Source organism: Oryctolagus cuniculus, chromosome 1, assembly GCF_051225735.1.
Source record: "Oryctolagus cuniculus isolate XC-2025 breed Fujian yellow rabbit chromosome 1, ASM5122573v1, whole genome shotgun sequence".
In the NCBI taxonomy this organism is placed as follows: Eukaryota; Metazoa; Chordata; class Mammalia; order Lagomorpha; family Leporidae; genus Oryctolagus; species Oryctolagus cuniculus.
Genome location: NC_142867.1, coordinates 117323667 through 117334726, shown reverse-complemented (window position 1 = coordinate 117334726; position 11060 = coordinate 117323667). Strand labels below are relative to the sequence as shown.

The following is an 11060-nucleotide window of genomic DNA, read 5'->3' as shown; positions in this document are numbered from 1 at the left end:
GCTTTGTTGTCTACCTGAAAGTTGGATTGAGTTCTGAATTCCTCTAGTTTCACTATGAACTAACACTTCCATTTTCTCATACACTGAAGTTGAAACTGGATGAGTATATATAAACTTCAGAGAAATCACTGCCACAAATCATGCCTACAATTATGTGTGTGTGTGTGTGTGTGTGTGTGTGTGGTTCATTCAGAGGGTTCACCAAGAACACCCGATGACATAACAAAGACACTCAAACCCTCTAGCAGTATCTGAGATATGGTCCTGTCTTTTAGTTAATTTGTAAATGTACATTTTCCATGGCACAAACAGATAAAGGTTAGGTAAGGAAAAAACTTTTAGTAAACGCCAAATATAAGAGATGCAAGACAGTGTCTCAGCAAAAGAAAAGACCCATTCATGATTGATGATAGATAGAGAGATGATGATTAGATAATTAGATGGATACATAGATAGGTAGATAGACTCTATCTATCAAATGAGAAATGGCAATTGTTATCTTAGCACCTGCTCTACTTTAGCTGATTCCATGACTGGACCTGTATTTGTACCTGCTGGGGATATCTGACTCATATCCTAGCAGACTACAGGCTTTGTAGTGGCAATGGGAATCAGATTAAACCATGGGAATTAATGATGACTGAATATACCCGGTTACTAGATAAAATCTCCAGGGATTCACATCCCTGATAGTACTTTCATTTCCATCTCTCTTCAATAAAAATGTGGAAAAATAGTTTTATAATTTTTAGTTTTATATGCATTACATTAACTGTTTCATTAGATGAATCATATCTCTTCCACAGAACCCATTGAAGTTTTAGGAAACCATGAACTTTTCCACTAGGAAAAAGAATCATGGAAGAAAGGAAAGAAGGAAGAAAATAAGGAAGGAAGGAAGGGAGGGAGGAAGGAAAGAAAGAAGAAAGAAAGGAAGGGAGAGGTGAGAGAGGGAGGGAGGAAAGTAAGAAGTAATTTAGAAATTTGTGAACAAAAAAATAGCCACCATCCTATTACTTTCCATTTTTCATTGACAGTCTAATAATTCCAAATGAGTTATTGTGGGTAAACAGACTTATGATTAATAATTCACCTCAGACCCCACTTTTGCGAACAACAAGGCACCTGTCACTGGATCAAGAATACCTAGGCTTAGCCTTGCTATTTATAATCAGAAAGCTTTGATGAGTGATTAGTGGAGAACCCAATTGTTGATAGAACATCTCAGTGATTAACCTGAATGTCTAGAATAGGAAAAAAAGAATTGCATGCGGTAGGCAAGGACGAAGCAAAGATGATGAAAATATAGTGCAACTTTCCATACAAATTATATCATGACAAGAGATCTATTTTAAGAAATATATTGATCTTTCCAGTGGGACTTGTTTCCTGAGAAATACACAATGAGCTGAACAGGCTTCTCTCTTGAGGCTGTAGTATGATCAGGGAATACGAGCTGAAAACAGTAGTATCTATGAGGGAATACAGATGACTTATCCAAATCTCTATCATGAATCTTGTAATAACTCTCTTCTCATACAGTGACAGCTGCTGTCTGAATGGAGTCATTTAGGCAAGTGCTGAGGAGTAACTGGAAAGTGAGCTAAACTTGGGAATGTCTGGGCTCCTCACTGTCTATCTTTAGGAAAGTCGCAATTGCCCTGAGATCCAATGTCCTTATTTGTAAAATGGGGTTAAGGAGAAGTACCTTACACAGTTTTTGATAACTGATTAAAGCAATATAAGTATGTATTGGAAAACTAGAGCAATGGCAAATGTTAGATGCTATTAGCTATTAGTTATGAATGAGTATTTGAAAATCAGAATTAGTAATGAACTTATTTTTCTTCATAACTCAATGGAACTCTTTCAAAGGCCATCTCTGGATGTGACATGGCTCTACTATTAATCAACTTTTACCTAGGTTAAGTAACTTGAATTCGTTTTCTATATATTAAAATTGGGAAATTTCTTATGGTAAGAATTGAAAGAGATAATACACAGAACCCTCAACACAATTCCATTATATAGCAAATGCATGGTAAATGAGTGATGGAGAGAGAGAGAGAAGGAAAGACAGAGAGAGATGGTGATCTTCCATCTTCTGGTTCTTCCCCAAATGCCTACAACCACCAAGGTGCACTAGCAGGAAGTTGGATCAGAAACAGAGATGGGACTCAGTATGGGAAGTGGACACCTCCAGCTGGCGTTTAAACTCACTGCACCACAATATCTACCCCCAATGTTAGCCATAGTAAAACTGTGCTCCATGCACTATGACATCCCAACAGGTCATTCCTATCCTGCCAGGCCTTGTCTGAGCAACTCCTAGATCTCATCTTAGCATGTGTTTGTTTCCTCTCTTTAGGAATATCTCAACAATGGCCTGTACATTATAATACTTTTATAACTACTATAGGCATGTTCATAATAGTTTTTGCTATAGGAGTTTGTTGAATTGTATCATTGGTTTAAAGCTCCAGTTTTATTGTACTAGGACAGTTTCATTGAAAACTTTCATGTTATAAACATAATCAAGTAATTCCAGAATTATAAAGAATTTAAGTGACTCAAGTTTTTATTTATATTGAGACTATCTTTAATGGTATACCTGAAAGATGCTTCTTTTCATGTCTTCATGAACACAGTACTTCCTTGACAAGGAAAAAAAATACATCTTAAGGTTGCTAAATTCATTTTAAAATACATTTTAAAATCACTAAACTGTTCCTTTCCACTATGAAAACAAATCTGTTTCATCTTGTCTGCACATGATCCCAGTCTCTGCATGGAACAATTCCTATCAAGTCTACCTACCAGTTCTGCAGACAAGCGTAAGACCACATCACATCTCTCCTTTCTTTAAGTGAAAAACCCAAATCTTGGGGCAGGTATTTGCCTATTAATTAGAATGTCTGCATCCCACAACACAGTACCTGGGTTCAGTATCTGCCTCTTGCATCTGACTCCAGTTTTCCACTAATGCAGACCCTGGAGAAAGTAGTGATGACTTAAGTAATTGGATTCCTGCCACCCATGTGGGAAGCCTAGAGTGAGTTTCTAGATGCTAGCTTCAGTCTTGTCTAGCCTGGCTATCATAGACATTTTGGGGGGTGAATCAGCAAGCGGGAGTTCCCTCTCTGTCTATCTCAATCTATCTCAAATAAACAAACACCCAAATCTCTGGAACATATCATAGCACTGTACTGAAAAACATTGGCTTGATGCAAAGGGTCTCAGCTTAGTTACTTTCTAATTGTCTAATATTTAAGTTATCTAATATGTTTTAAGTTTCTTTGACAGATAATACCACTACTTCATAAAACTTCCTTAGATGTTTAAGTGTAATTTTTAATTAAAATTTTAACATGAGCACTTATCATGTGGTAAATTCTCACACTGAATTAACAGTATTAGTTATTTAGTCAATCATTCTTTCTAGAAGGGTCGCAGATTCTTTATATATACCAGTCATTTATGAACATTTCATTATGTAAATGTCCCTCTTTAGGAATAATGACCTATGGACATATAATGATAGTAGATGCATAATAAATAATTAGTAAGTAAGTAATTTTTCATCATGAAAAGTGATGGTTATTAGATTCTCAGGGAACTATATAGTCACATGGGTTGCAGATAATTTGAAAAGCATTGAGACCAATGACATCACAAGCAAAAGCTTGAATGCCTTAAAGGAAAGTAAAATAAACAAAAAGATAGCTTTGAGCCTATTCTACCAGGCACACAATCTAGGACGAGCATACCTTTCTGATGATATCATTACTATTATTTCATAATTGCATAATGAATAAAGTTGACAAACTAATTGCTCCCTCAGAGCTATCACTGAACTCTATGTAGGGCTTAAAGAGATCTGAAATAAAAGAACTCCTAAGAGAAATCCATAGAGAGTGAGTGCATGCAGGTCTCCTCTGTACAAGCCCTACACGACTCAGTTCTAGGAAGAGCTCCTCTGGATGGGACACGCTATGTCTGCTCAGAAACAATCAATGTGAAGTCCGGTTCCTTTGGAAAACATGGTCATGTTCCCTGAAGGATGGTGTGAGTATTCCAAGTTTTGCCTGGGCCTCTTTGTTAGCCTCTGCCCCAGAGTATTTCAAAAATGCTGGCCCAAGATTTTGAAACAATATGCAAGCACTAAATGAAGTAAGTGTGTGTGTATTGTTATTACTGTTTGATTAATGAGTGGAAGAGATTTCTGTGTATTCTAGGTGCCATATGGTGCTCGTCAGCTGCGTAACCTGACTTGCTAGTAAAGTTCTTTGCCTTTCTTCTACATGGGTAATTATAGTTCTTGCTTCCTCACAGTCCCATGAATTTGATGCTTTCCTTACTGCTACTATTTCTTTTGATTAATATTTCAGAGTTGCCATAAGTCCCAGAATAATCAGCAGCATCACTTCATAGTTGGGGATCATAGACTGTGAAAGTCTAGTCTATTCAAAAATATTATTTAAGGAAACATTCATTTGGCACTAATTGCAGAAAATCAATATTAAAGGAAGGTTCTTAAAGAACTACATTGTAGATATATAAAATAAAGAAAACATTAAACCTGCGATTATAATGTAAATTGAAATTATATTATTGCAAAAATCAGGATTCTTATTAAGCGTTCTAATTTTTACACATTTTTGTCTTATTTTTCAGAAGGAAATGAACAGTGGGAGCTTGTAATTTAAAGACATCATGGCAGTTCAAACATAAATGCACTCAAAAAGAATAAAATTATGGTAAAAAAATAAACTACCAGCTTGAGAACGTTTTCAGTGTGTTCCTGATCTTTTCATAGAGGACAACCACCTATATTTGCAAAACATTCCTTCCAGGAGCTGGAGAGACTGGGCCTCTAAAACAGGCTTTTCTTACAACCTGATACAGTTATAGAGATTTTTCTCTTCCAGACATATGAGCAGGTTGGTGCTTGTTAAAAAATAGCCAAAGTATTTGTCAGCATAAAGCGTGACAATTTGATGTTGAGTTCCTACTTTGTGTCTTGGGTTCCTTTTAAGGACTGATTTTCTCACAGCTATGAGGAATATCTCCATGGTGGCAGAGTTTATCCTGCTGGGCATCCCACACACAGAGGGTCTGGAGACCATGCTGTTTGTCCTGTTTTTGTCCTTCTACATCTTCACCCTTCTGGGGAACTTGCTCATCCTACTAGCAATTGTTTCCTCCACTCGGCTTCACACTCCTATGTACTTCTTCCTGTGCAAACTGTCCGTTTTTGATATATTTTTCCCTTCTGTGAGTTCCCCCAAGATGTTGTTCTACCTCTCAGGGAACAGCCGCACCATCTCCTATGCAGGCTGCGTGTCCCAGCTCTTCTTCTACCATTTCCTGGGCTGCACTGAGTGTTTCCTGTACACAGTGATGGCCTACGACCGCTTTGTTGCCATATGTTACCCTCTGCGATACACGATCATCATGAGTCACAGAGTGTGTGCCATCCTGGCCACTGGGACCTCATTGTTTGGCTGTGTTCAGGCCACCTTTCTAACCACTCTCACCTTCCAATTGCCCTACTGTGGCCCCAATGATGTGGACTATTACTTCTGTGATATCCCAGTGATGCTGAAGCTGGCTTGTGCAGATACCTCATCCCTGGAGATGGTGGGGTTCATCAGCGTGGGCCTCATGCCCCTCAGCTGCTTCCTTCTCATCCTCACCTCCTACAGTCGCATTGTCTTCTCCATCCTGAAGATCCGCTCTGCAGAGGGCCGACGCCGTGCCTTCTCCACCTGCAGTGCCCACCTCACGGCTATCCTGCTTTTCTACATGCCAGTGGTCCTCATCTACCTAAGGCCAACACCAAGCCCCTCACTGGATGCAACCGTTCAGGTTCTGAATAACCTGGTGACCCCCATGCTGAACCCCTTGATCTACAGCCTTAGGAATAAGGAGGTGAAATCATCACTAAGGCAGGTCCTGCATCAGCTGGGCTTCCTTCCTGAGAAGTTGTAAAGAGAGACCAACCACACCTCATAGCTTGTGTGGCATTTTTATTTGGTTCTCAAAGATATTTTTGAATTTGAGCACCCAGATATTATTACCTCTATTTGTAGGGACCAAGATGGAAGAGTAAAAGTAACTTGTCCAAGGATGCACACCATGAAGAGCAAGACTCTAGGACTGCTTTTCTGGCTCCGGGACTTGTGTTCTCTGTGCATATTATAATATTCATGTGGGAAGGAGGGAACTCTTCCCAGCATGGAAAACAACCCAGAGCTTCTGCTTCTCAATCTTTATTTTCTGCATCCTCCTTCACCTCCTTCAAGCCTTCTTTTCCCTCTTGTACTGGCCCTCTTTCTGCTTGGCTGTAGTGATGCACCTCAAATACTCACACTGGATTAAGCTCCTGTTATATGGATACGAAAATTGTTGAAAAAGCACCAGCGGTACCTCTTTGTGGCTCCCAAGAGCGTACAATTACTTCTGAATTTTACATAAATTGTATAAACAGGAAGACTTCTGGCTCAGACAGGAGGCAGGTGTCTTAGGGGTGAGGCCAAAATACCATGGTTCAGTGTGACTTCTAACCTTGCCTGTGAGTATTAGTCCTGGAATCAGGCCCTGAGAGAGAGCAGAAAGGTGAACTCATGGAAGGGTAACTGTGATGTGATTTCGTGTTAGAAAACTGGGCTGTTTTCTTTTTCTTGCTCAGTACAACCAGGAGGCAATGAGGGATGAGTCCAAGCTGTTGTTTTGGTCTTTGGCTTCTCTGTTTACGGAAATCATTTGATTTGGGCTCATGTTCCCACATTTGCTTATTTCCTGGATAAAATGCTTAGAATGGGAACTGTGCTATGCAATGAATTATTGTATTCATGACTGAGTGCATTCAGAGTCCTTCTCATACCTGAGAAACATGGCTGCTGTGAGGTTTCTTCCCACAGGGATGCAGAGAGGACAGGACAAAGGGGAGAGGGTGATGGAAGAAGAAGTCAGAGGTCAAGGGCGATGTTTTCCTCCTGAGCTCACCTTTCAGACTCACAGCAGCCAAGGAACATGTTGGACCCAACCAGCAGTGCTGTGTCTGTGGCTGCAACCAGTGGGGTGAGCCAGTACACGCTCCAGGAAGAGAGACAGGCTTTTTTTCCCCTTAAGCTCCTAAAACACCCTCAGTGCTATTTTTCAGCAAGTAAGAGCCTAAACAGGAAGCTGCAAATATATCTCAAATTACATCATTTAGTGTATGCCAAGCTCTTTTCAAGCCTCTCCGGGTCCACTTTCAATTTCCTGCTTATAGCTGCTCAGAACAGAAACACAACCATTGCTGAGAATAAAATATAGAATCAGATTCCTTTTTCTTTTAACATTTATTAATAATAATTGTGATCTCTCTCTCTCTCTCTCTCTCTCTCTCTCTCTGCGTGTGTGTGTGGGTAACATAAACACATTGCATCTTGTCGCTCCCCCTCTTGGTGGAGGAACGACACTAGACCCTGCACTGTTCTTTTGTCTGCTCGGCCCTTCCCGGGTTAGCTGCTGGTTCTTCCCGGGTTGGCTACCGACCCTTCCACCTCCGTGGAAGGGCGGTTCCCCCTGCCACTTTCCCCACTTCCGCGGGGGAGCGGCACACCGCCGGCCGGCTCTCTCGGGGGCTGCTCAGGTGTTCCTCTTAGATGTTCCTGGTGCATGTTGTCTCTCTCCTCCTTTATAGTCCTCTTCCGCCAATCCCAACTCTGCTACCCACACACCGAGTACGCTGCTCTCCTCCAATCAGGAGCAGGTCCTGCTGTTTATTGGTTGAACTGGAGTCAGCTGTGTAGAAGCTGTTTCCTCCTCTCCCAGCGCCATATTGTGGGAGAGCAGATGCAAAGAATAAGTCTTAATTCCAGTAACTTAGTCTAGTCTGAGTTGCTCCCAGTTGCTCCCCACACATCTGATCAAGGTAAGTTAGTATTTCACCTTCTTTGAAATTATGTTAGAATTAGAGGTTTAGAAATTCTTTCTACTTCTTTCTTCTATTTGTTTATACAATATCTTCTAGGATGTTCTGAACTACAATCTCAAACATTATGCCTATAACACTAGGAATGTAATCCTCTGATCCAACTCTGATTTAGTACATATTGTCCAACTTCCTTCTGTCTACTGCCAACCTCTAGTAAGCACCATTCTGTGTTCAGACGGAGTTTTTTAACTCCACAAATGAGGAGAATATGCAGTATTTCTCTCAGTGTCTGGCTTACTTCATTTAACATGATGTCATCCAGTTTCACCCATCTTGCTGCAAAGGACAAGATTATATTATTCTTTCATTTTCACTTATTTAGATGTCATCGGACGAATACCTTGTTTTGCTTTGGCTGAGGAAGATATGATCTCCCCCACCCCCGAAGGAAAATGAGCCCTCCTGAAGGAAATCAGAGTCCACTGGAGAAATAAACAGACACTGCACTAACTGGAATGTCCCATGATTCATCCTATGACCACAGAGTTCAGTTTCCTGGGGCAGAAGAAGGACATAATAGAAGGGGTGGTGAAGAGATTGCTCTACTTGATTTTTAGAGATGAAGAATGGCTGAGCAATATTTTCCTGAAAGAGGCAACATACTTCTCAAATTGTTTTGAAATGTATAGAGTGGGCTGGCGCTGTGGCTCACTTGGCTAATCCTCCACCTGCGGCGCCCGCACCCCCGGTTCTAGTACCGGTCGGGGCACCAGATTCTGTCCCGGTTGCCCCTCTTCCAGGCCAGCTCTCTGCTGTGGCCCGGGAATGCAGTGGAGGATGGCCCAGGTCCTTGGGCCCTGCACCCGCATGGGAGACCAGGAGAAGCACCTGGCTCCTGGCTTCGGATCAGCGAAGTGCACTGGTCATAGCACGCCAGTCACAGTGGCCATTGGAGGGTGAACCAATGGAAAAAGGAAGCCCTTTCTCTCTGTCTCTCTCACTGTCCACTCTGCCTTTCAAAGAAAAGAAAAGAAAAAAAGAAATGTATAGAGTGAGAAAGTTTCTTGGGCAGCTGTCTCTTAACCACTTTTCATTTATAAGGAAATAGCTTCTGAGATAAAGGGATCATTACACCTTCTGCTTTTAGGGTTCGTCTCCAGCTGAACTCCTTTGTTACAGGACTGGAGGAATTGTGTTGAACAAAAGGACTCTAGCCCTGTCTTCTTCAACAGATTCACCTCTCTGCTCATCCCTCTGTTCTGAGATGCTGAGCGTGTCCACATCTCCAGGTAACTCTTTCTACCTAAGTAGGAACCTAGAATGCCAGGCCATGACTAGGATGTGGAGGCCCACATTGGGTTTGATGGTGGGTGTGGCATTTTTGTTTTCTATCTTTAAGGGGCAGTGTAAGACACATTTAACAAAAAAGTTTCCGTAGATGAAATATTAATTCAGGTAGACCACCCAGAAGAGTAAGTATTCCACGGGGGCATATCAAGACAAAGAATTAAGGTTCAAGACCAGGAAGACCAGAGAAGATCAAGAATATTGAAGGAGAGGTTCAGAGGGTGATTTGAATGAATGGGCTATAGCAGCAGCGTTTCCTCACACATGGCCTCAGGCAGCCCTAAGAGGGGGGTAGGAGACCTGACAGCAAGTGCCTTCTGTTTCTTGAAGAGCTTTCTCTGTTCACTTCAGCAATTTCTGCAAAATACCACTGCACTCTCCAGTCACGGTTCCTTTTCTGTGCCCCCCGAAATTTGTAACACAATTGATGCCGACTCTGAATTAAATTTTTGTAGTTTGCTTTACCTGCAGCTCCCAGAGAGCAAAACTAGTGTGGGCATCCAAAGTGGAAAATGCACACTGAAAGTGAAGCCAAGGTGGTGTATTGAGGGGAGAGGTTTCCAAAGAAGTACTAATCCGTATATTCCCTGCTTTTCCCTGAAGCACTAATGATTTGCTTTAAATGGTTGAAATGAACAAATAGCCAATTAATCACTCAGTTTGCAAGTTAGGGGTGGGAAATCATCATGAATACTAACTTTACCTTTACCAAAATGATTACTCAATGTAAGAGAACAGCATTATTATATGTCATACTAGGTCACTTAGAATAAGAGAGGCAGTAATGGCCATAATTACTAAAATGTTTGACATGTAATTCCAACTGGAAAGTAGGCTGACAGATACTCTGAGCTCTGTTTTTCTGTCTTTAAATGGTAAGAGTACCAACACCTCTATTTCTTCTCCTACTGAGGATGAAACAAAGTACTTGGAATCTCTTGGGAATGCAGAATGGATTAATGAGAAAGTAGTGTGGAAATAACGAAATTCCTTACATAAACATATACTGCTTAAACAAAAGGCATTTCTGATAAAAAGTAACTACAACCCATATCACTGTTAAAAGATTCTATCAACCCCACCCCAGAGCGGATGTGGGGGAAGGAATTAGGGAAAGAAAGCCAAAAGACTACAAACCCAGGTACACATCTGATTTCAACCATGAACTCTAAACTGGGTAAATCCTTAAAATTCCATAGAAAATTCAAGAGCTCTGCAACAACTCTCTCATTACTCCAGGACCTTAATAAACAGCATCATTTCTGGTAGTCTGCACATCTACATCTCTTTATAATCTGTGTAGAAACAGATATGAACCATCCATGGAGATCTTAAATCCTTTTTGGATCATACACCTGCTATGAATTAGTTTAAAGCTATGGGCTCAGTGCCTGGAGTGACACACATGAAATCCATGGATTGATATATACACTACTGTGGGTAGAATTAAAGCTCACCCATAGACTTCATATTAAGCACTCTGTTCTAGCCATGATTAAAGAGATGAGCATCAGTCAATACACTGGCGTCCACCTTCCACCACAGATAACAGTTCTTAGTAAGATGGAAAAACAGAAAAAAGCTTGTCTTTGACATCCTGTTCCCAGTCTTCATTGTTTTTGTTTGTTTGTTTTTGTTTGTTTGTTTGTTTTTGTTTTTGTTTTGTTTTGTTTTTTGTTTTTTTGTTTTTCTTTTTGGGGGACAGGCAGAGTGGACAGTGAGAGAGAGAGACAGAGAGAAAGGGCTTCCTTTTGCTGTTGGTTTACCCTCCAATGGCCGCTGCGGCCAG

The 11060-nt window shown here is 41.0% G+C and overlaps 1 protein-coding gene across 1 annotated transcript; it reads left to right on the top strand.

Annotated features, from left to right (window-relative positions):
- The first annotated feature begins 5055 nt into the window (after nucleotides 1-5055).
- LOC100346848 (olfactory receptor 10D1B) lies at nucleotides 5056-5991 on the top strand. The gene has a single exon (XM_051819249.3). It carries the CDS (start codon nucleotides 5056-5058, stop codon nucleotides 5989-5991), a length of 936 nt encoding a protein of 311 aa, XP_051675209.2.
- The last annotated feature ends 5069 nt before the right edge of the window (nucleotides 5992-11060 follow it).

Excerpts from the sequence above, each read along its gene's own strand:
- LOC100346848 (XM_051819249.3), top strand. The coding sequence starts at position 5,056 with ATGAGGAATATCTCCATGGTGGCAGAGTTTATCCTGCTGGGCATCCCA.